General features: G+C 44.6%; 1 protein-coding gene across 2 annotated transcripts in view; it reads right to left on the reverse strand.

Annotated features, from left to right (window-relative positions):
* Nucleotides 1-25359, reverse strand: part of DHX57 (DExH-box helicase 57) — a 1970484-nt gene that overhangs the window by 1506889 nt on the left and 438236 nt on the right. For both annotated transcript variants that reach the window (XM_069607794.1, XM_069607793.1), the window contains exon 5: nucleotides 9113-9936. In XM_069607794.1, coding sequence (XP_069463895.1) covers nucleotides 9113-9936 — 824 coding nt within the window. The remainder of the gene's footprint in view (nucleotides 1-9112; nucleotides 9937-25359) is intronic.

A 25359-nucleotide genomic window follows, 5' to 3' on the forward strand; every position in this document is an offset into this window, starting at 1 on the left:
AGAATGGGCCATGGAGAATATACTGAACAATACTGTCCACACAACTTACGGATGGATACTGGGCATATCCTGAAGAACATCATTCCGACACTCATACCCGTGTAATGGGATGGGGAGAGAAGCGAGGGGGTTGCAAATTGTTGGTGGTTTTATGTTTTATTTTATCTGAAACCCCAATAAAAAAAAATGTTACATGCCTATGACAAACCTGTCATCTAATAACACTAACACACGAACCGTGCACTAACAATCCAACAACCCTATGGTGCACAGAGAGCTGTGTAGTTTACAATCCCTGAGCATACTCAGCCCAGGTTTTGTTTCACTCTTACATCATACACAAAGACATCTACATACAGAACTTGTAAAACATTTTCCCCTGTACAAGAACACTAACATACACAGACCAATGCAATGACACTCAATTTGACGAACCACTCTGACTCTGATTTAACTCCAAGGGTGTTTAGCAGACTAGATGCTGAATTTGGGTGTTCTCTGGGGTTCTCAGGGCTGGGGGGGTTTGGGCGCTAGGGCCGTCCATCCCTGGCTTGACTTCCCTGCCTTTCCCTCCTCCCTAGCCCAGGTGTCCATAACAGGAATGTTAGTTCTAGTTAACAGTGCCATCTGTCTGTGGTCTTCTAACTGGGATGAATAATGGTTTCCCTATGCAGATGGCTAGCTGTCTCCCTAGGGGTCATCTAGCTGTCCCTAACCTAGCCCGCTCAGTAATCTAGGGGTGTTATGGGATGGTGCCTTCTTCCACCCCGTCCCACCTGTTCTCCTTGCACATAGTGTCTCATCTGACCCTTCCCTACACTAGGCCCCAAGATGTTCTCCTCCCACTGTACTACTGTCCCTCCGATCTCACACTCCGCCCTCCTACCTGTCCCTACTCTCCTTATTCCTCTATTTCCAACCTTCTCTCTACTACTGATACCGCTGCTACTATCGCCTTCCTTCCTCCTCACTATTACTCCACCTTCCACGCCCACTCCACTGCTAACACAACTACCTCTCCACTGTTCCTACTACTCCTACTACCACTACTACTTTTACTAACTCTCCTGCTACTGTCACTTCTAATACTGCTGCTACCACTCACTACCGTCCACTTCTACCAACAACTACTACTACCTTTTTCTATTGCTATTTCACACACACCTTACCCTCACACAAAAAAACCTCTACAGACCCCCTCTCACAAATAACTTCTGCACTCCTGTCATGCTCTCTTCCTCTGGTCCCTCATGTCTCCTCCTCCTCACCCTCCTCTTCCTCCTCCTTCTCCAGTCCTCGCCCAACTAACCTACACTTAACCACTCACACACTTACTCAAAAACCCCACCACCTCTCCCAGGATTGTCCACTGACCTTAACCAATAGCTTAACTGGCTGACAGGGTTTGACAGGGGAAGGCTAGGGGAGGGCTTAAAGGGGCATGAAAGCCGCACCCAATATTCATGACGTCCTGCTGCCTTTCCAACATGGGTCATGTAGTGATCCACAGGGAACTGCTGCCTTTTTGCAGTTTTTATTCCACTGCCCTGATAAGCTAGTGGAGTTGCTACCATGACCTCCATGGAGGTCTTTCATTAATAGAAGTCCGCGGTGGTTACATGCAAGTCTGGAACGCCCCCCCTCCTGATCCCCCCAGGATCATATATTGGCCTTAAGTGGTTTGGGTATGCCTCTCGGCGAATGTTAAGGCACCTATGTTATCATGAATGCAGTATTATTATGTATAGTACCTATCTTTCTCTTTACCCATCTCTCTCATTTCTTTTACTGTCTCTTCATTTTCTCTATCATTGTTTCTCTTTGCAGTTCTTACATGTCATTATGGACAGATATATATATATTTTGCTGGCTCACTACAGTGGTGAAGATGTCATAGTTGGTTTTGTTGTTCTTCATCTCCTTCTGGAGCATGGGGCTCCGGCACCAAAGGAGTGATACAAGAACAATATTGGTGTACCGATATCTATATGTGATGCAGGCATGATTCTTTGTGCTGTATGACATTTGTGACATTCCTCAATAAAAATTCTGAAAGAAATTAAAAAAAGAAGTCTGGTGTCTTAGTGGTGGTTCCCAGAGCGCAGGCTCCAGTAGGCACTGTCTGGGTAGTGCCGCGTAATGAGGAACACATGGAGCTCCAGGGTACGGGAGAATAAGCCGGGGGGGGGGGGAGGGGCAATGCCATAGGACACTAGAAATAAAACATTGCCACAAGCAGCAGCAATGCTCAGCACTCCTAGCCGTATTTGCCGGCCATCACACATGGCACAATGTCACCAGCACCAGACAGGAAGGGAGACGCATCAGGGGCCTAACTGCCCCTAGGTGACAAAGATCCAAGAGCAGGATGTGGCAGGGAGGAAGGGACAATGGCAACAAAAAAAGCAAGGCCTGTCACACCAAAGTGTGAAGGGCCGTTGGTGCCAGCCGGCCAGGGGTACATCCAAGCACCCAGACAAAGAACAAATGGCATAGCTTCAGGCTATAAAAGGAGAAGCACCTGGAGGGAAACGCCAGTCCTTCTTGGTACTCCGAACAGAGCACCAAAAGTCATCCTGCTCAAGTGGCTTACCGTGAGCTTTGCCTTGCTCCAGGACAGTACACTATGGAACTATTTACTAAGTTGTGTAAAGATTTAAAATCTGCAAAAGTGAAGCATGGGAAAACATGGACGACCAGGAATTCAAGGAGGCTCAAAGAGGAAGGAATAGCACGAGCGGAGCACTCAGAACTTGCCTGGAGAAGCAGCAGTGGAACAGCAAAGAGGTCAGAGGCTGCAAACCAAGGGCGCGAAGGGTGAATCCACGCGCTATGAAAGACAGAGGCTTCTGGCTCGGCGGAAAAGGACGGCAGCCGAACACTTGCAAAGCTACTATAGGGAGAAGTGAACACTCCCCGCACAGGCTACCAAGCAAAATGCCAGGAAGTTATCCACAGACCTCCAAACGGGAGCATGAGTGAAGCAGGGCAATCACAAAAGAGTGAGCCCGGCAGGGGTTGCCAAGCAACCCGCAGGGCTGACTCGCTCCACCCAGGGCCGAAGAGTGGCATTTACAAACACCACCGACAAGGCAGGCGGTCTGATCTTCACACAGCAGGAACGCTGCAGTTTCATCGGAAACAAAGCAGATACTACAACATTGCCGAAGACTGTGTCGAATGAAAAGCTGACAGGAGATGACACAGATGGCAGCGGGAGCCAGAAAACAGAAGAGCGACCAAATGCTTTGATTACAGCTACACGCTGGTGCGAAGCACGGAAAAAAGAGAGAAAGAGCAAATATATCCAAAGGGACCCTGCTGTAGCAGAGGGTAAGCCACAACCTCCGCCATTGATTAGGTAGCTTTTAATTGTAAATCCAGCATTACGGGAGTGATGGACTAGGGAACCAGCCGCAGTGGGTGCAATAAAAATAGACAAAAGCAAAGCAACATTCAGGTCATTCGAAATATAGCCTGTTGAAAAAGGGTTGGGAACGAGCAGTTTTCAATGTTAAGGCGAAAGTTGCACGATGGAACCTGTACCAACATAAAAGCTTACCAAAAACAAGTTACCTACAAATGTGGGATAGTTAAAGTGAGCAACACAAAGCGCCCATTTAAAATATCCAATTTTTCTACTATCTGGACAAACAAAATAAATTGCTTTAAAGTCACTAATGAAATGTTTTTTACATCTGGAATAGCAACGAGTTGGACGATTCGTATGCGACAGGCTTTACATCTCCACCAGTACAGCATGGTTAATAAGATTCTTGGGACCTATAGTTAGACAGGCAAAATCATACAACAGGATAGCAATAAAAGAGGACTTCTACGCATTAGCCGAGCGGAGCCTGCCAAATGAATCATGTCATTCCCAGCTGTCCTGTTAAGTAGATTGCAAAGGGGTGCGCACCCCCAATGGACTGGGAATTAATAGAGGCCCTGGAAATAATTACTGGGGACCAAAAGAGGCCCTGGAAATAAAGTTGAAAGTGGCCCCATATGATACATTTTCAGCAAGCCCAATGCTTTTCCTATGAGAACATTTGGAAATACCAAACAAAAGAGGCCCAGGTTGCAGAGGCCCACCAGGAAATCTCCAGAGTTCCCTATAGGCCAGTCCACTGCCACCTATGGTAGGGTGACTGGCATCAACCCGAACACATCGGTACTCCCTGCTATATTTCACAAGCAATTAGGTTTCTGCGTTTGGGGATATTTTTCACAGAAGCTGCATTTTCGTACATTCAGAGCGCTGGCCTTGATATGCTACAGCGGTAAATCCAAACACTGTTGGAGGACCGTTTGCCGTCATGATAAGCTTAAGACTCCCAGTAAGGAATTATATATTATATAGTGAGTACGGAGCAACCCGGCCATTAGTTACATTTTACTTGAATTATTTATTTTGTTATGGTGAATTGGTCAGGCGATTATGCTACAAGGAAGGAGGCGATAAGACACCAGAATAACAGTAAACAATTGCAATTGGTCAGGCGATTAGGCTACAAAGAAGGAGGAGGAGATAAGACACCAGAATAACAGTAAACAATTGCAGCAGAGGCTGTGGGAACTGTACAAGAAGAGGGCTGCAGACAGTAATTCTCGAACAAAGTATATTACGAAGAAACTATAGCAGATTTTTGGGCAGGGATGGTGAAAAGACGAGCCAAAGGAACAGAATTCATCTACAGCATGCGCAACAGGGGAAGTAACACGTGTCAGATAATTCCGGGACAAGCAAGGAAACGAAAATCGCAACAAGACGGAAAAAAAAGATAAAGGCAGCAAAGGAAGAGAAGAGAAAAACAAACAGCAGCATGAAAGAAAGCAGCAAGCCAGCCACTAAGGAAGTATAGGAAGGGCAATCGCGAGAAGAAGAATAAAAGTGAGATTAACAAAGAGCTAGACAATGTATGATGAATAAAAGGAGAACCTGAAAGATGGGGTCTACAGTTCACACAACACTCCGAACGGAGCACAACTGAATTATTCTGCGTACGCAGAACACTGCAAATACAACAATAAGAGCACTGCACGCGGCTGTTGGAATCTGACAAGGGCACTCGAAAACTCGATATCCGGCAGTCACAAGGGGGTAGCAAGAGAAGTGGGTAAGTAGCAAAAGTATAGTAGGGGTCAAATGGGGGGTGCACACCCATCACAAATGTGACTGGTTGGGTTGGGCCAGTGAAAAGGGTTGAGTAGATAACAAAATAATTATACAGATATAATTTACAGCCCACAACGCCTGGCTGAGATCATTTGCCAGCCAAAGTGGCTCAGGCAGCAATTACAAGGGATATTAATGGAAGATTGGGGGTCAGACTATACCCCAGATGACAAAATGTAAGGTAAAGGTTATCTTTCATTGCAGGGGCCAAACACATGTTGCTTAGTACAGCCACTTAATGAAGCAGTTCAAAGAGAATCTTGGAAATAGCAAGGTAAGAATTTTCAGCACCGGTTACCCAGGCAGGCTGGTAGACCAAGGCAGCAGTTAACACAGCACAGTTAACGTATGGTTGCTACCACACCATCGGATCCGCAAATTGTCAGCGGCACACCCTTAAGGTGGCCAGGGCGAAACAGGGCTACCGCAAAAAAACACACAAATAAGTCAGGCATTCTATCAGGGAAACAAAAAGGGGTTTTTACACAAGGGCCCAAGCCAGCTAAGGTAAGAGAAAGTTGGTGAGCAGAGCAAACAAGTAGCCAGTAGCAATGATGACCGCTCGAATTATCAATGCAGTCTGGGGTCCACAGCATGGAAATGTTAGAGGGGGGACAGCACGTGGGAGAATGAACGAGGCAAAGGTTCCCAAAAAATGTAAAAGATACATGATTGCTGCCATTTGAAATAACGAATAAGTGGCTTTAAGTCACTAATCAAAGGTTTTAAGCAGCAGGAATAACAGCGAGCCAGAAAGGGGTGGCGAAAAATAAGGGATCCATGATACAGATTAGACAGCTCTAACAATCAGGTACGTAACTGACATTACGTTAGGTTAATAAGGCTCTGAGACTTATAAGGCACAGGCAGTATTTAAAATTAAAGCCACAGCACTAGGGTTCAGCATAACATATTGCAAGATGTTTGAGATGCCATTTTGTACATTAGGTAAAAACCATAAGGCACCAGTACTGCAACCCCTCAAAGCCAAGGTTGTCTCAAAGTGCCAAACGGTTGACAACTTACCCCAGACCCCAGGGTAAATTAGAATGGGGCACACGGCACGGCTACAGGTTTAAACTAAGTGGCTTACAATGAGGCCACAGCCTAGCAGGTACTTTAAGGCAAGATATTTGAGTTGGACTAAACTGCAGCTTCCTAAAAGCGACAAGAAGAGTAATACCTACACACTTAAACAAGTACAATCCCATTCCGACAAGGACAAAGTGGCCACAAGGATGCCTTAAAGCTATGGGTCACACACTGGGGAAAGTTGCTGTGGTGGCCGAGTAGATCAGAAGCAGTAATCTGCTGGAAATCTTCCCCACAAGATTGCCCTAGAGCTATGGGCCGCACAGTAAAAGTTGCGGCAGTGCCAAAGGCATGGCAGAATGGACCTATATGCAGAAGTGTGGTAGGTCTAGGCTAGCATGCATAAGCAGCAGCCGCCGCCTTGGTGAAATCACAGGGGGAAGTAGACCCAACACGCAGCACATGTTCAGGCCAGGAGCAGCAAAAGCAGCACGGAAAGGTGGCGTAGGAGCCCAGAAGGTCAAAATAGATCGGTTGTTGGGGTAGACTGCTAGTAAAAAAGCATAAGGTCTGACTTAATACAAGAAGGGAACAATGACCAGGCAGAAACACCATGTGGTCCTGTTGGGGCACCAGGAGCATGAGTGGGTAGTAATCCGTGAAGGAAGGGCAGAAGATTTGCTATCATCAGGACTCGGGACGCCCTCACATAAGACCAGAGGGATTAGCCATTAAGAGACTGAACATAAGGGTGAAAAGAAAGGGCTCCTAAAAGGGCCTCAATTGGCAAGCAGTTAAAAAAGTCACCAGTTACCCAATGCCGAACGGTCGGGGGGAAAAGTAAAAGGAGCCAGCAACTCAACGCTGAACGGTGGGGGGGGTGGGGGTGTGGGAGGTTTAAAAATAAAAACAGGTATTAACTCAACGCTGAAAGGCCGGGGGTAAACCAAATATTCACAGTTTTCACACTCGTAGAAGCTTGGAGGGAGCTCAACAATAAAGACATGCAAAGATAAGCAGCAAAATCATATGCTGGGTAGTGGGGCCCCGGCTACATTAAGGTTGTTAATACTATTAGAATTGGAGTGGGTTTTTCCATGAATAACATTTCAGATAGAGTGATTTTGTGGTGCCAGGGGAGCACTGGTCAAGCCTCATAAGGTTTGGCCTAGTTTACATGGGTAAGAAGCAGCTAATGCGGGGCACCATGCATCCCGGGAGATCTGGGTAAAGAAGCTGAAATAGTTATGCTTGCCTAGACAGCAATAGTAGATGACATTGGCCACCTGGAAAGAAACAATTTATTCAGTAGTTAAGCCGCCGATACAGGGTGTAGCCTACGATAATACTATAGACAGATTAGAGTGGGAAAAGGAGCTAAAGGTTGAGAATTTGGTCAGCAGCAAGGGGCCCCAAACCTATCAGACGTAGCCCGACTGTGGGTAGACCCGGAACCCCGGGCAACAAGGCCAATGGTGCGCTAGCTGCTAACGGGGATAGATAAGTAAGACATTTTGGGGGGGAACCTGAATGGCCGGTGACCCATCCAGGTGTGGCGGCACGGGCCAGGAGGATACCCTCTGGCCCATGTGTCCAAAAGTACAACTAATGAGACTTTTTATTATGAGTGTAATTTATAAATAAATTACAAATATGTTTCTATGATTTATGTATGTGCAATAAAATCCACTGCCTTTTTATTACCAACACTAAATCCAATGTCTCAGTCATCTGTGGGGCAAAGCCAAATTTGGGTTTGCGGGGGGTGGGAGAGGGAGGGCGGGGGGGGGGGGGAGTACAAATGGTGGCCATCTCTGCTCCCCAGCTTATGCTGGAGCCACGCTCTCGCTGTGTTGCACAATGGCGATCCTTCCGGTGTTGCCTCTGCCTCTTCATCTCTCCACGCCAGTGCTCTGCAGGCTACTGTTGTGCTGGGTTAACCCGGGGCCGCCTGACTTCCTCCGGCGTCTTGATGTGGCACTGTCATCCCTACTGCTGCATTTAAGGTAAGGAGTGGCTGGGAGGGAGTCTGTTCACAGACATTTCGGGAACTGGGCCCCCTTCCCTGATGGGGCCCGTTTTTCGGCCCTGTCGCACATAAAAAAAGAAAACATGTATTTCTCGGTCTGCCTTGTCACCTTTTGTGCCCCTCTTGCATGCATTTTCTCAATGGGAAACGAGATGTTAGACGTTCATGCTTTGTTTTGTCATGCTTAGCTGTTTTGTTATTCAAGGCAAAGCTATTTTGCTCTGTTGCATTATGGCAATATGCAACTTTATCTATGCTGTAGTGGTTTAGATACATTATGTTTTGTTGTACTATGTCCTGCTGTTATATGCCATACGGTGTAACGTTATGTTTTGCTGGGATTTGCTGTAATTCTGTGTAAGACTGTGCAATATTTGCTATGCATTGTCTACTAATGTGTAATGATTGTATGCATACAATTGATTTACTTTTCTTCCTATGCAGAATGACCAGCTGCAACTAGGTAATTTCAAGTTACACATCACAAAATAATACTGGCTGAGTTATGCTTCTTTGCAACGCCTCACAAATTCTATTAACATAACCTGATCATAGGCGGACACAACGCCCATCACAACATGGCAAATCCAGATTACTAATGTTAAAAATGGCTGGTCTTCTCTGTTAGCCAATATACTTCTTGAATATATAATTGAATGCCAGACCACAATCGCATATCTTATTCGTCTCAGCCATGGCAGTTGAGCACTTTACAAATGCCACGTAATATACTGTAACATACTTTTAGAATGTGCAGGCTCATTTTCCCAAAAAACAAACTGTTTGCGGAGCAATGGTCTCATGGCTGGATAAGGTATAAAAACAAGTATGCGTATGCATTTTAAGAACCAATGTAAAGGCATTCTTCTTACCTTCTGTCTGTTGGTGTGAAACCAACTGTCTCTCTTGTGTCTCAGGTTTTCTAATTACAAGGTTATTTCGGTCTGAGGAGGCTGCTGCCAGAGTTATTTGGGGAGGGGGTACGCTATACTTGTGGTGGGTATTAGTGAGCAGCCTGGCGATGATCTCTTCATCCTCCAGGTAAGTCATCAAGGCGTATACCATAGGCTCATTCCTCTCTGCCATTTCTAATGCTTTATCAAAGAGAAACTCTGCTATGTGCAGACGGCAAGGTAAAGGCAGGTTCTCATTGGTGGAATGGAAAGCCACTAGCGGTGCTTGGAATGGGTACTTATTATCAACAGGAAATCGTATTTCAAGGTCATACAAGAACTCCTCTTGCCATTGGCTGCTTAGGTGAGCATCGTCTTTGGGAGGCTGTGTTTCCTTTGGAAAGTCGTGCCTGAATTTACAGCGGGCACCAAATCTGCAGTCCCCTCGAAGCAGGAAGCGACACAAATCCTTTGAATTCTGTCTTGCATGTTCTTTGGCACTTTCACGCTGACTGGGCTTTCGCAGCATGGCAGTGAGATAATTTAGCTCTAGCCCAATGGTCCACACCCGGTTTTGAATTCTTTCCCTAAATTTGTCCCCACAAATTGACTGGAGAACAAACACTTCCTCCTGCCTGCGTTCCAAACACTCTGCCATGCTGATCTTCTCTGTCCCAGGAGCTCTCATCCTCTCGCCATAGGTTTCTGACAGACAGAGCTGCAACAAATGTTCCAACGACTTTCCCACATCACAGTCACAGAGCTTCAGCGCAGACACACACCGCTCCCTATCGAATCCATACCTGTAGTAGAAAGAGAATTTAGAAAAATCAGACAAAATAAGCACATGTGCTATAAAATCAAGACTTTAAGTGTTCAACCCACAAGAGAGTTCAAATTTAAATTTGATTGCCATCAGGTTGAGGTCAGGGATTGATCAAAAATCATTTTGAAGTGACCCAGAAGGAGAGCATGCCTCCATTTGAGGACTTCAGAAAGAGATACACGCTACAGGTACGCTCTCATCTATATATTTTTCTCTATGTAAAATAGCTTCCATGCTCACTGCCCTATCTCTACATTTCTAACCTGCTACCATAAGCCCCACAATGTGACTTTGCATCCAGAGCCTCTGACAACATGGAGAAAAGGACACAGGACAACCATGTTCTTCAGAACTGAGTGACATTCAGAAAATAAATCTCCTACAAAAAAATCTACCCTTTTCAGAAGTTTTGAGTAAGAGGTAGTGTCTCCTGGTCTAAGGAGCGCAGGCATTCTCCAATACCAGCACAGATTTTCTCAATTTAGTTCTGATGTCACAGTATCAGCTGACAGCTTGTTTATTTATAAGGGCCTTCATTGCTACCATTGCATTTGCCAGATCGTAGCACTGCAAACAACAGGTGTTATTGTGACCCAGTTTAATAGCACACAGTTTATTGACCACTGAAAAAGAAAGTGTGGCGAATCCTACGATGTCACTTCTCCCATAGTGGGGGAACCTCTTTCCATAAGGCCAGAGAGGTGAGGCTGCTACCCGATAGTCCCTCTGGGGGTGGTACTCAGCGAGTGGATCTCATGGGGAGGGAAGTCTCCTATGGGATTAGTGACGACCTATGGAGAACATGGCAACATGGCATTCCCAACACACACTTAATTCCTTCCCACCTCCTTCCTTGTCTTCCTCTGATCACGCATCCTCTCCTATATATAAATGTGTAGAAAAAGGACTGGAAACCAATCCGGGTTACACCGGCACTCCGGCTATGATGAAAGCGAAAGGCTGGATGTCTTCAATAAATCCACACACAGACTTGTGTTCCGTGCAGTCAAAGTGTCCTTTATTGTTTAAGATACATGGACAAAGGAGGCAGCAACGGTCTTAGGTGCAAGAAAGGAACGACGCGTTTCACCCTACTCGGGCTTCGTCTGGTATGTGACAGAGAGAGGACTGTGGTATTATAGAGACAAGTATATGAGTCCTTTTTCAATGTTTTGCACTAAAATAAGGTAACAAGTGGTAGACAAAAATGCAGCCATGTTGGAACCTGCATGACAACACATCTCAGTGCATTTATAAGAGACACAGCGTTTTTGTAAACAGTGTAGCGGTTCGAAACATGTTTGTTTGATCAAACCAAATGTCCCAAGTGGGTAAGGGGTGGACAGAAAGCCTGAAATTACTGATATTAAATCATGTGGTTTCATCTTGGTGTTTGCCAATGTCAATGAAATTGGGTAAGACGATCGTACACCGTCTTCTATTGTACTGGGTTTGTTTAGTTCAGCCCAAGTGGGCCGACACAGTGTCTCAACATGGACTGAAGTGTGCTCTCAAAAATTTTTTTACAACATACATGTTGCAGACATCAAAATTGAGATATGCAGATGTTTCATAAGTGATAAAGTGCTACGTGCTTTGTAAACATTGAAGGACGGTTGATTGATAAAGTGCTGGGTGCTATCAATAAAGTGCATAGTATAAAGTGCATATTGCAAAATCGCAAGTGGTTGGGAATTAAGTCTAGAGGCGGTACTTAACCCTTGCGGGTGCCTCTAATGTGTATTCTATCCCACTCAGACCTCTATATATCATAAGTATCAAAAATGTTAATATTAAAACACATAAATTGATCTCGTACGGCGCAAATGGGCAGTGTGTTACCCTCGCGGGCGCCCAGATGCTGTGACTTGAGGCTGTATATCACCCTTGCGGGTGCCTCATATATCGGTCGATTCCACTATACATAACTATACTGAGAAGAGACATACGATCCATGATATATATTATGAATATTCATAATAAAACATATAGGTTGGTCTAATATATACACATATGCAGTGTGTTACCCTTGCGGGCGCCTATATATTGTGACTGTGCCAACCTGTATATTTAGCAAGGTAGTAAAAAGTAATTAATGCAGATGCAAGAATAAATATTGCCTTCTAAAATTGTTGTACGGACATATTTTGAAAAAAGTTTTGAAAAGAGTTAAGGTGCTTGATGTTATATGTTAAAATTACACCTTATAATTCAAGTACAAACAATTTAAAATATAAGAAAATCCACAATGTATAATTATATCATTTGATGAAAAAATGGAACCTACAACTAAAGATTAAGGTGCATAGTGCTGCATGTCACATTCATGTGTTGGTGTTTTATGCTTAAAATTTTTTTAGTGGATGTGGGGCATGATATTTTTAACATTCAAATTATTGCCTTCTCCCATACTTCGAACCCATCGGTTACATTTAAAACAATCCTGCGGTTGATGCACATTGTTTTGAGGAAACTTGCAATACAATTGACAACTAAATGATAAATGCACTTTACATATTGATGAAAACAGCACTTGGTAAAGCTAAAGATAAAACATCCTCTCCCTGGACTAAGTTACTAATTTAAAATGATTGGTGATATAAAAGAACACACAATCAAAATGAAAAGTGCTTGCAGGGAAAACCGTGTAGGGATGCATAGGCGTCCAAATTAGCCTCAATTTCCTAAAAACCTTATTTCATGTGCATATCCACCAAATAGACAAAATATACAAGAAATGCAAATAATATATATAGAATTTTCAAAAATGCAGAAGAATTGTAAAAGTTGGGAAGGGCTCAGGTCTATGAATGATTAAGATTTGGAGTCTTTAAGGATCCAAAAAATGCATATAGTTCTTCGTCACGATTGTGACCTCCTGGATACTTGGTGTTAAAATCTACTATATATCTGGATTCCATTTGTCTGAGTATTCGCAGTCTGTCCCCTCCTCTTGGGTGAATTTTAGCTGAGTCAATAATGAAATACTTAAAAGAACTGATGTCATTTTGATGTACTTCTTTAAAATGTTTAGCAAGTGGGTAAGACATATCATGATTTTTGATTGCACGTAGATGTTGCAATATTCTTAGCCTGGCTTCTAGTTTAGTGCTACCTACATACCATAAATTGCAGGAACAAATAATCACATAGATGGCAAATTGTGTGAAACATATCAGATCTTGTTTGATTTTAACTTCTTTCTTCGTCCGAGGATGTAAGAATATTTTCATGTTTATTCCATGGCGGCATGCTTTACAATTAGCACAGGTAAAGAAAACCCGATATTTCGGTAGGTAGCCAGGTGTAAGTACTTTGTTTGGGCGATCGGAACATACTCTGTGATAGTTTACTTTGTATCGAAGGTGGTTTTCTATAAGTCACAGTGGCATGTGTTGGCAAGTGTGGACTAATGTCCTGGTCTCGTTTCAAGAGATGCCAGTGTTTCTTTAAGATTTGTTTGGTTTCTTTTGCTCCAGAATTGAAAGTGGTAATGAATCTGAGTGCGCAATCTTCATGCGGTTGATCCTTTGTTGAATTTTTGATTGTACTTCTTTTGGCTAGAATCATCTCTCGGGTTTTCTTGCAGGTTTGATCGTAGGCTTTGTTTATAACTGTTTTCTTATAGCCTTGGATTGAGAATCTAGCCGCAGTTTTTTTGGCATTTTCTTCCCATGTTTCATTCTCACTACAGTTTCTTTTTACCCGTAAGAACTCTCCGTATGGAATACTGTTTTTGAGACTTTGTGGATGTGCACTGGTTGCATGTAATAGTGTATTAGTACTTGTTTCTTTTCTGTGCAGTTCTGTGCTTATGCTGTTTCCAACGATTTTCACCTTAATATCTAAATAAACTATTTCTGTTTTACTGTGATGTTCCGTAAATTGTAAATTCTGCTGATTTTGATTTAGAATATGAAAGAAAGTTATCCATTCAGTGTTCGTCCCAATCCAAATAATAAAGAGATCATCAATGTATCTTTGCCACATGATTACTTTATCTGTGTGTTCTTTATAGTTGTCATTGTGAAAAAGGTCTTCTTCCCATGCACCCATGTATAGATTAGCAAAGGTAGGAGCCACTGCTGTACCCATTGCCGTGCCACAGATTTGATTGTAATATTTGGAATCAAACATAAAGGTGTTGTGTGTTAAGATGAAAGAAAGCATATCCAAGAGCATAATAGAGTGTTCTCGAAAACTCAACGATCTAGTTGACAGGAATCTTTTGAGTGCTTGCAAACCTTTTGAATGAGTAATGCATGTGTAAAGGGAAACAACATCTAATGTGACCAAAAGAAAGTTGGATTGCCAAGGAATATGTGCGATTTGGTTCAAAAATGCTGTGGTATCTTTTGTATATGAAGGTAACGTTTCCACAAAGGGGAACAAAAAGTTGTCAACAAATTTGGAGGTATTTTCAAATAAGGAGCCTATTGATGCCACAATGGGTCTTCCAGGTGGTCTAATCAGGGATTTGTGAATTTTCGGTATAAAGTGTATGATTGGTGTTTTGGGATGGTCTTTGGTTAGATATTGTTTCTCTTTAGTAGTAATGAGTTCCAAACCATACCATCGGTCCAACATGATGTCATATCGTACTTTGTACTCTGGGTAGGGGTTACAGGGCAGTTTAACATAATTACTGGTGTCATTTAACTGCCGAGCTGCTTCTGTCTGGTAGTCTTTGGTGTTAAGGACTACCACATTTCCACCTTTGTCCGAGGATCTAATGACGATCGATGTATCCGCTTGTAAATTTTCCATAGCTGTATGCTGCGATCTCGTCAAATTCTGAACTGTGCTTCGTCTGATCGTCATTTTTTTGAGGTCATCTATAAGAAGATCTTCAAATAGATCTATCGTAGGACAAAATAGATTGGAAGGATTAAATTTGGACTTGTTTTTCATGCCACTGGGAGCTGCCATACAGGTATCTATTTCTGTTGGTAATTCGATTTGCCACTCATCTTGTACTGCACGTTGAGAAGTCTGAGTAGTCACGTTCTCTCCCAGGTTTCCAAGGTCTCTTGAGGCTGGTATATCACTGATGTTTAGATGTGAGGGAGTTATGTTGGGTCCAGGCATTGATACGTTGTTCAGATTGGCATGAAATTTAGTCAGTCTTAGTTTGCGGATAAAGCAATATAAGTCAATTCTTGCTTGGGAGTAATTGAAGTTGGCTGTAGGGCAAAAGGTCAGACCCTTTCCTAGTACTTCCTGTTCGTGTTGAGTTAAGGGTCTGTCCGATAAATTAATTACTTGCATTGTACCCTTTGCTGAATATTCTTCTTGGTTTTGCCAGAGCGTGTCAGACGGCCTGTCGATTGCTCCCCTTTTCTTCCTCTTTCCCCGGCACCCCCTTGTTGGCCTCCTTTTGCTGACGTTGATTTTTGAAATTGCTTGTTTTTGTTTGTATTTCGCACTTGTGTTGTTTTTCCCACTTGGTGTAAAAGTCATTTCCTCTAAAAAATTTAACCTAATGGGAGTGTCCTCACTGCTTTAGTTTGAGACATCTGTGGAAGTGCTGGCATCTTCTTCAATTTCTGATTCTATCAGACTCGCGTTTTCATCATTGACCTCTGCCTTTTTTTGAATAATTTTGCAAACATTATCATATTTTCTTGCAAATGTATAGATACGGCCTGTGGCATAGTCTTCTTTGTCTCTTAAAAACTTTCTTTGTTTGCGTTCCTTTATTTCTTCTTCATATTTGCTAACATTGGTTTGCATTTGGGTCTTTATTTTGATTGCTGCTTCAGCATCTGGACATTGTATATGTCCTGCTCCAGTATTTCAATCTCCTTGAGCGCTTTGGTTCTATCACTTTTAGCATATTTAACCAATATGGTCAACATTTTAAAAGAGCATTCACTGGTGGCTTCCCCCCATTCATTTAGCATTGCCGGGTCTATATATATATTTTAATTTTTTTTATTATTACTTGTGTATAATCACTTTTGTGAATTTTACAAGGTAGAACTGTTCTTTGTGTTGCTCAATGAGCTGAAAGTTGCATAAACTAGACAATCGGCAATTCTTCTCGTCAGCGAAGGAGTTAATCTTTTTAAAGGCGATGTCTAATAATTTTGCCGTGGCGATAGTCCATTTGTTGTTTTCTCCGGACATCAACCTGTTCCACCAGATGTCTTCTTCTAAGATCGAAAGATCTAGCCCAAGCGGAGATAGGTAAACTGTCCTTTCCAGTTTCAGTTCGGGCAGTACATAAGCAAATGCCTTAAGGTTTCAGGTTTTTCTGGTGTAGCACACAGTCTGCATTCCTTGGTCTTAGACTGTAGTCTGATGGATAGAACTTTGCGAGTCGGAAGTAGGTTCAGACATGCTCTTATAAAGATCTTCATTAGACGTTTACCTGGGAATTTAACGCAGTATGGTAGCAGGGTTTTAAGCTTGTTGAAGCTAGGCGGCAGATGTTTTGCTAATTTATCCGCCTGAGCTTTGTCAACTGTGACGATGAAGTCCTGGGATTCCATTTTAAACTTTACTCTCTGAGGGTTCTTTATGAGGTCATCTTCAGTGCACGCCAGTTCTCTTAGCTTAGTTTGTTGTGACTTGGCCCAGGCATTTAGGATGTTAGTATGCTCGTTGGAGAGCTCTGTTGCAATGATCTTATAGATTTGGCAGTGCGTCCGGGAGGAGAGTTCTTCTAAAGAGTTGCATAGCGCCGTGTTCGACTGTTGATACCAGGGACAACAGGCCAAGATCACGCCTGATGTTTGCTATTGAAACTGAGTTTGGAAGACCAAGGACTGATCTCCACAGTAACCCTTCAAGTTTAGGCCAGATTGTTTCCGGCATTGTGAGTGTTGCTCCCATTCCGTAAGTTAGAGATGGAACGACTTTGCTTTTGTAAAATTGGATGACTGGGACCAGTGAAAATTTGCCGTATTGTTTATCGATTGCTCGCATCTGGGCTGCAAGGTTCATTGTTTTTTCCCCACATAGTCTGTTACATTTTTAACTCGTGGTCTGAACTATCAATTGTTACACCCAAGTATTTAAAATGGGCGACCACTTCGATGTTGATGTTTTCCATGTTCCATCTTCTGTTGCGTCTATTGTTCGGTTCGATTGACGTTTTTCGAAGATCATAACTTTAGTTTTCAGTTTGTTAATTTCCAAGTTGTTGTTGCCCATATATTGAGCAAGGTTTAGAAGTTGTCGCTGTAAGCCAATTTGGGTCTGGTCTAACAGAATTAGATCGTCAGCGTATAATATACGGGACACATTGATGTTTCCTACTTTTGGTAGAAAAGCTCAGATTGATTGTTCTGTGTCTTTGAAGTCGCCCAGGAAGGTGATGAAGAGAGCTGGGGCTAGCGGGAAACCCTGTACTACCCCACACTACGATGGAATCTCTTGACAATAGACCTTGGTTATTGAGCCGGACACAGAGTTTGATGGCAGTATGAAGGGCCATCATGGGATCTAGTATTTCACTCTGGCACTTCCAATTTTTCCGTTTGGTCCAAAGAATGCTTCTATCCACCTTGTCGAAGGCCTGGGAGAGGTCTACAAAGGCCAGAAAAACTGTTGGTGCCCCTTGCTTAACTTTGGATTTTATTAGGTTCAGCAAAAGAAGGTTTACAGCTGTGCCACCATTTTTTAGAAAGCCCATTTGGAACGGGTCGTTTGCTGGTGATGACTTTGCCCAGGATTGGAAATGCTTTAGTAGTAGAGTGGCAAAGATTTTTTCAATGATGTCCAATAACGCTATCGGCCGATAGTTCATTGGCTCTTCTCTATTGCTACATTTGAACCGTGGCACTGTCACTGAGTGTGACCAGGAGATCGGGATTGCCTTTGATGTGCTGCAATGATGAAATAAGATGCTGATGAATCTTGTCCATTCCTCCAGGTTTTGTTTGAGGTCAATGTTGGAAAGAGCATCTGGACCTGGCGCTCTTGAGGATTTAAGTCGTTTGATGACATCTCTAAAGTCATCTTCAGCGGCTAAGTTGATCCACGGCCCGTCGCTCATGTGTGGTGATGAAAGATTTTGAGCCGACGGGGCTGCAAATAGGTTTTCAAAGAATTCAATCCAGTTTTCTTCTGTGACTGAGTTCGCTAGTTGATTATCTTGGGTCTTGCCAGTTTTCCTAATAAGAGCCCAGAAGTTGCTGGATTTCATGGTGCTCTGTATCCTCAGCATGGCCTCCGCATCGTTTTGGTACATTGAGCATCTGTGATTTTGTAGCCATGATTTATAGTTCTTTGCTTCTAGTTGCCACTTTAGCCGTGAAGATCCGGTGTTCTCAGTTGTTGCTTTTCTTTTCAATTGCCTCAAGAGCCTTCTTCTTTCCACCAGGGTTCGATCATACTCATGGTTGTGCTTCCTGCCCATTGTTTTCCCTCCTTTAGGCTCGACCTTGTATTTTAATAGAAGCAGGAGATAATCCAGACGTTCAATTTCTTCCGGCTAGTTTAAGAGTGTTTCTTTCATATTTATCTGTGATGTTCTTGATGTTGGCTGCAGTCAGGCGAAGTCTGGTTTGTTGGTTATTTGTCCCCATTAATGGGAGGAATAGTTTTCCCTCCGAATGGACCGATGTCCACGTCAAAGAGAGAAGATTATGATCCTTTCTTTGGTCCAGATAACTTCAAAGGATTCGATAAGTGACAGTAGGCGGTGGGATACAAAGAGATAGTCAAGGGTTGCCTTGGAGTTTTCACGCTCCCATGTCGGGAGGATCTTTTCCCAGGGTTTCAGCCAGGCCACATTGTGGAAATTCCGTGAGTTCATCAGGGACAGCCAAGCGATTCCTCTCTCTTCCGTTGAACATTTGTGGTTGGACGTTTTGACGCTGGCTGGGTCGCATTTTTCGTTCAAGTCTCCGCATACGATTATATGCGTCGTGTTCTGCTCCACGTGGATGTTGTCAATGGCATCTGCTACTTGGTTACAAACATTTGTGGTCGATGTTTTCTGCGGGTTCCAATAGAGATTTAGGATAGCTAACTGAGACATGCAAGATGTTCTAGTCCTGGGGTTCTGGTGTATGGTTAAGACCGCAAGAATGCCGTATGCCTCTATTAGTTTTTTGGTAACCCTTATTCCTAAACCAAGCCGAGTTGCTAGAAGGAGGCCTGACGACGGCCGTCCAAACAGACCTTTTGTGGCCGCAGAAAGTTCGATCGCAAAACCGTCCAAAGCTGGTTTCTCTGTTAACTAGGTTTCCTGGAGGCATAAGATGTCGTACGCCCCCAGGTCCTGGTTATTTGGATCGGTAAGGTGGATGTGGCCTCGGGTGTTCCATGAAGCCATAGACAGGGCATTTGAGACCGTTTCTTCTTGATCGGGGGATATTTCCCCATCCCAGTTTGACACCAATTGTGATTTCTATCTGTTGGAATGCCCGTTTACGGCTGCCTTCAGCCATTGCCAATGGCCTTTCGGGGATCTGTTTTCACATCGGTCTGGGAACTTTACCCTGGTTCGAGAGGTATGTCCGCGTAACTTGGCTGCTGTTGTTGCGTCGTCTTGCGAGCTAGTGGGGTAGTCTGTTTTATCGGATCTTTGTTTGGCAAACCTTGATGGAACCTTTGCATGGGTGTCGTTGCTGTTAGAAGAAAACTGTCTTTCAGGTTGAGACATGTAAGTTCTTTGGCGATGGGGCTCCCAAACAGATTCCCTTCTGCCACTTCTGTCATTATAAAGATCTTGGGTTTTTGAGTTGTAATGGGTCTTGTAAACCCAACCTTCCTCCTTTGTCTTTTTCGGGATTCTATCTGTGGGTTTCTAATCTCAGTTAGTAAAAAACCGGCTCACTTGAGTTCGTTGTAGGCCTCCACCGAAACTTCCTGAAGTGCCCGCGACTTTATGTGGAGAAATGCCTTGGCCTTTTGGTCCTTGTGATAAGGCTCAATCAAGCAGAAATCTTCTGTTTTTAGGGATTGCAGAGCCTCTATTTTGTTCAAAGTTTTCAACACCATTTTCCTATTTAGGATCATGTAGGGGCTTCTACTAGAGACTTGCTCCAGTTTGAAGACTCAGGTCCCCCTGGATGTTTTTTCTATGCTGGTTGATTGTTCAGTTTGTTTTTTATTAGTAGATCTTAAGCCTAAATGGCGATGTAGCTGCCTTTTGGATGGTGCATCTTTGTGAATAGAGGGGCCCCCTGTGGATGGAGAATCTGTTACATTAGACGTTGCCTATAGGTCACATTTTTTCTCATGATGATTTTCTGTTGCTTTGTGATAGGTGCTTCCTTCTGTTGACAACTGAGTTTTTTTCACGCCCGGAGGTTCCTGTAACATGTTTTGTGTGGCATTACTGCCAGCCATGACTGTGTTCGGGCTAATCATAACCTGAGAGCTAGTTGGTGATAAGTCTGGCTGTAGGTGCTGCGATAGGTCCATCAGGCTGCTTGACGCCTGGAAAATCCAAGGCGATTTACTGAGGTCGATGAGCACTAGCGACTCTCTTGACTTATTTTCTTGAGGTTTTTTTGTGGTGGGTGCTGGGCCACCTGGATTGTCTGATTTTATAGGACCTGCAAGCGTTTCTTTCACAGCGGCTATTTGCTTAGCTCCTGCCAACTGTAAGGCTGAGCCTTGTTTCTTTGCACGAACAGTCACTGAGGTTTTTTTTTTTAGGAGGGCTGTTGAGTGTTGTGTTAGCCTCTCGCTGTTCTATGATAACTGGTTTATTGAAAATTGGAGCCAGGCTCCCTCAGGTGTTGGTTTCGGCAGTCTAGGAAGCTTTCTCTAATCTCGTTATTCGAGCCGGATTTATTAAGCTGGCTTCCTTCTGCTCGAGTTCGAAAAGGGGCAGTTTTGCTTCCCAGGTGGCTTGGAGATCGCCATGTTTTGCTTCTTTTGCTTCTGCTACTGTTATATACCCCTCCATGAAGATAGGTTTAGACTGAAATGTTGCCAGTAACGACGTGTTGGCCTTTGTGGCGTCATTGATGGCTTCATATAACTTACAGAAGGGGGACAGAGCAATGGTGATGGCTGACATGATTGTAGTCAGGTCTGGCTTCTTTCTAGGCAAGGCTTTGTGAGGGTCTGCTGGTAAATCACTGCATCTTCTACTTTTCGTCGGGGCATCTCTAGGTTCCAGGGATTTAAATGAGTCGTGAAGGACAGATAACATTTCCAGTGAAAAGACCTCCTGTTGAACGGCGTTTGATCTGGCCGGCATGAAAAGCTGTTCACCGCTGTTTAAGCTCGGCTTATCGGTGACTGGATGGAGTGTCAATGATTTGTGCCTCGATGAGGTCTTTGCGGATGGATGCTTGCCCACGGTTGAGGGCTCATTGATGGCTCAAGGGTGATCTCTTGGCGTCGCTGCTCCACGATTTGTTGCTTTGGAATGGTATTTGGTTGACTGTTTGGCTCTCCAAGAGTCTCCGTGGCTGATTGATTTAATGCTTTGTCAGCGGATGATGGAGAGACTTTTGACTCGGTCGATTGATGTCTGATTTCTGGTTGCATAGGCTCGGATGGCTGTTCATGACCTGGCAAGACGCATGGTGGCAGGGAGCATGGAATTACTGTGTTTGAAGGTTGTGCAAGGACTATTTCGGGTGACGTATTGTTCAGATTATCTATTTTTCTCAGCTTTGGTACCGGAAATGTTTTATCCAGAACTTCGTCCGAGAGTTCCGTTTCCACGTTCAATTTGTGTTTGCATTGTTGTTTTTTGAAGAAATTGAAGAGGGCGCTCGATATTGAGGGGTTTGAGAGGGTTTGTTTCCCTGTGTCATTTTTCTTGCATGGATTCGTGTTGGATTTCCTCCCCTCCAATGGAGGTGCATTTTTTCCTTTTATTTTACAGCCACTGACTGCTCTTGATGGTGGGTTTTCACTGGACTTTTCCCCCCTTTTACTTTTCCAGTTTTATTTTTGTTGTAGATTATTATGTTGTGGGTTAAGCACTGGAACCGAGCTTATTGAATCACCAGGTTCAGCGACACTACTGGCATTGTTTTGGATGGCTTGGGTAGGGAGGGTGACCGCTGGGGGACCAGAGCTATCCCGTAACGGCTCGTTGGTAAGAGGCCACAGACTCGCCCCCATGCTGAAAGTTCCGTCCATGGGGGACAAGCCACTGGCCTCAGCGTGTGATGGTTCAGCGTGGATCAGGGGCGTTGCCTGGATGGCTGCTGGATCAGACAATCCAGGGCTGTCTGTGCTACGCCCGGGATCGTGCATGATGTTTTCATGGGTGTTTCCGTTTCTGACGAATTGAGGCGTTAGTGACCCGACTGGATCGCTAATGTCTATGGTATCAGGCTGGCCCGGAGAAAGGGCCCACCCAGATCGTCCTCCGACAGCCTCGGCGATCATTCCTCTCGCCGAAGCAAGACTCCGGCCGGGGCTAGACCAAGATACGGGGACTACTGTTGCAGTAGCCGCGGCTGCTGGAAAGTCAGAGGGCGCACCTGTGAGTTTGCAAGCTGGCGGTGAGTTGCCAGGACGTTTGTTCTGCTCCCCAATTACGCCAGAGCCTTCTCCGACTGGCCGAGGCACTAGGGTGTTTTCGGATCTTTCTTGAGCAGAGAATACAGCGATGCTCGAGTTGGTCGTTGATTTTTCCCCAACTCCTTGCAGAGGCTTCCGGGTGGAAAACAGATGGGTATGTCGGGGTGTGCGGAGAACTAGTGTTCCGCAGACGAACCGAAGGCAGCCCTCTAGCGAGCGCATTGTTCTTACCTCGCTTAGCTGGAGAGGCTAAGGCAACTTTGTCAGGTCGCAGTGGAGGAATAACGCTGCTCCGGAGGCAGCGTTTTGGCTCGCTGTCAGGCGAGACAGGGCTCAAAGCCGATGGGTCGGCCATGGCCCCCTGCCCGCCTCTGCCAGCCAAAGACTTCAGGACTGCTCTACTCGGCATCTACTCCGCGTTCTGCTATGCAGAAAACTTTGGTGTTTTTTGGGTCCTCCCACAAACAATGGCAATGGACAAGAAACTGGTGGCAGGAAAACAGTAGAGCGGGGACTGCAGGACTGCTCTACTCGGCGTCTACTCCACGTTCCGCTCCGCGGAAAAAAAGTTTGGTGTTTTGTGGGTCCTCCCACAAACAATGGCAATGGACAAGAGACTGGAGGCAGGAAAACAGTTACATGTATATTTGTAATATTGGTGAGAATCCCATTGATGTGATGAGTTAAAGTAGGGTTGACTCCATGAATATCCATTGCAATATACTGAGACGAGGAGGAGGTGCAGAGACAACCTGAATCATCACCAGAACCGGATTGAAAATTATAGCTCTTGAAGGCCCACTGGCTTAAAGATGAAGGAAGGACTGACACAGTTGTTAGAACCTCTTTGGAGGCACTGCAAGTGGAGCATTACACCATGATCAGGACGCACTTAGAAGAAATACAACATCCTTCACTGGTCTGCCGTGCAAAAGCAGACCAAGAACAGAACAACAACAAAGGTGCGGGAACCCGCCAGACCACATGGTCGAGCAGAGATGCTCAGCCCAGCTCTAGATAAGTGCTGCGGAGGTGCGGGAGGCAACACGTGCACCAAAGAACTAGAGAGTGACCCATAAGAAGATTCAGGGAAGAACGAAACCAATTAAGATGATCGGGAGCTTCTATTGAGGGTAAGGAGTCAGCCTGGGTCCACAGATGGAACATAGGAAGCCATTGTTAGAGGGTATGGGACCCTGAATGTAAGCATAAGAAAATCTGAAGAACATACTATACCTGACAGGAGAGTGAACCAGGTGTAGTAAGGACTAATGAGACTGGGTCGACAACCCCTAAAGGAAAGAGGAGGAGAGCCTCCAGTGTACATCATCTTTGTGGCAGTTCCTGATAAAAGCAGGGTATCAGGTCTGTCCAGTGGAGTCACTGAAGAGAGACACAGATAAAGTGTTTGCGAAAAGCCAGGGGAAAGAGCAATTTCCTCCGGCACGTGAGAAGCCTGAGAAGGACCAGGGGAAGGCAGTCATTCCACCTGGTGTTGTGAGTATCTGGAGAAAATAAATGGGAAGGGAGACATTTCCCCTGGTGTATTGAACTGCCATATAAAGTCTTAGAAAGGCCAGGAGAAGGGAGACATTCCCCTAGGTTGTTGAACTGTCACATATGGCCTGAAAAGAACAGAGGGAAGGCAGTCATTCCCCCAGCATCCGTGAAGTGTGGCAAAAGCATGAGAAGGGCTTGGGGAAGGGAGTCATTCCTTGTCATGCAAAGTGTCTCACTGGTGCAGTGTACCTGATTTCCTTTGTTGTTTTTGGGATGAGGAAGCAAATCTGCCAGAAGGAAGCCATCAGAAGACAGTGTGATGCGGGGAAACCAATCCAACGCTACCCTAATACACAGGGGAACGCTAAATCATCTGCGCACGCCAGGACTTCCCTGATTAACATGGTGCAAAAACAGTGCAGTGCACCGATAGGGACGGACACTTAAGATGCAGCTGTCCAGAAGGCAGTTCAAGAATGTGCAGCTTAGAATGGGGTTCTGGCTGGAAGCGGTGAGACACTGTAGAGACGAAGCCGCAGGAGACAATGGAAGTCAAGGCAGCTGGAGCCGAACAGGAAATCAGGAGACTAAGGGAAGCAGCGTACCCAGGGAAGACAAGCAATACTGGGAGGCTATTGGGAAGGCATCATGAAGCAAGACATAGACAAAAGATTCAAAGTTCAAACTGAATTATTTCATTAATTCAAATGTCAGGATGGATGAAGGCCTAACTTGCCCTATACTAAGGTGGGATTTCCCTACATAAAGAAACGAAGGAAAGCCTGAGTCAGAAAGTTCAACTTAAAAGTCTGTCTGTGTCCAAAACCTATACTTGCCCTCACAACTAAAGCTTAAACAATGTGTAGGTATGTCGGCAATAAAAAAAATAGTTTTCAAAATAAAGTTCTGAGTTTCTTCCAGCTCCTAGCTTACTCTTTAGCGCCACTTCCCCAAGTTCAAGAAAGTGCCACAAATTCTTGGGGTTCCCTTCCCCAAGTTCAAGACAGTCAAATTGTACTTATTATCACGACTGAGCAGGTATTAACCTACCCAATTATGAGGTGTATTACCTAGCGAGCCAGACTATTGAGGGCAAAATGTACACCATATTTCTTAAATGAATAGATGTGGGTAACTGAGTCCTTGAAAAATGAAACAGCGGCGTTACTCACCCTGGGTAGGAAGATCTGGCAGAGGACCTGTGTGATACTAGGAAGCCGGACATCATGCTCCCCGCAGGTCCCTTTGGTGACATTAAAGGGGATAGATGATCAACTGAGACACGCCGTAAGAGAATACTGGGAGCCGGTGGGGGTGACGACAGTGGGGAACGTATGGCAAGGACATGGCAGAATAGAGTTTGATAGCTTAAGCGAGAATACAGGTCTACATAGCGGGCAGTACATCACGTACGTGCGGCGGATGGCAATGCTAAACAAGACGTGGTCAG

The sequence above is a fragment of the Ambystoma mexicanum genome, chromosome 4q (assembly GCF_040938575.1).
Source record: "Ambystoma mexicanum isolate Mex_15411 chromosome 4q, UKY_AmexF1_1, whole genome shotgun sequence".
NCBI lineage: Eukaryota > Metazoa > Chordata > Amphibia > Caudata > Ambystomatidae > Ambystoma > Ambystoma mexicanum.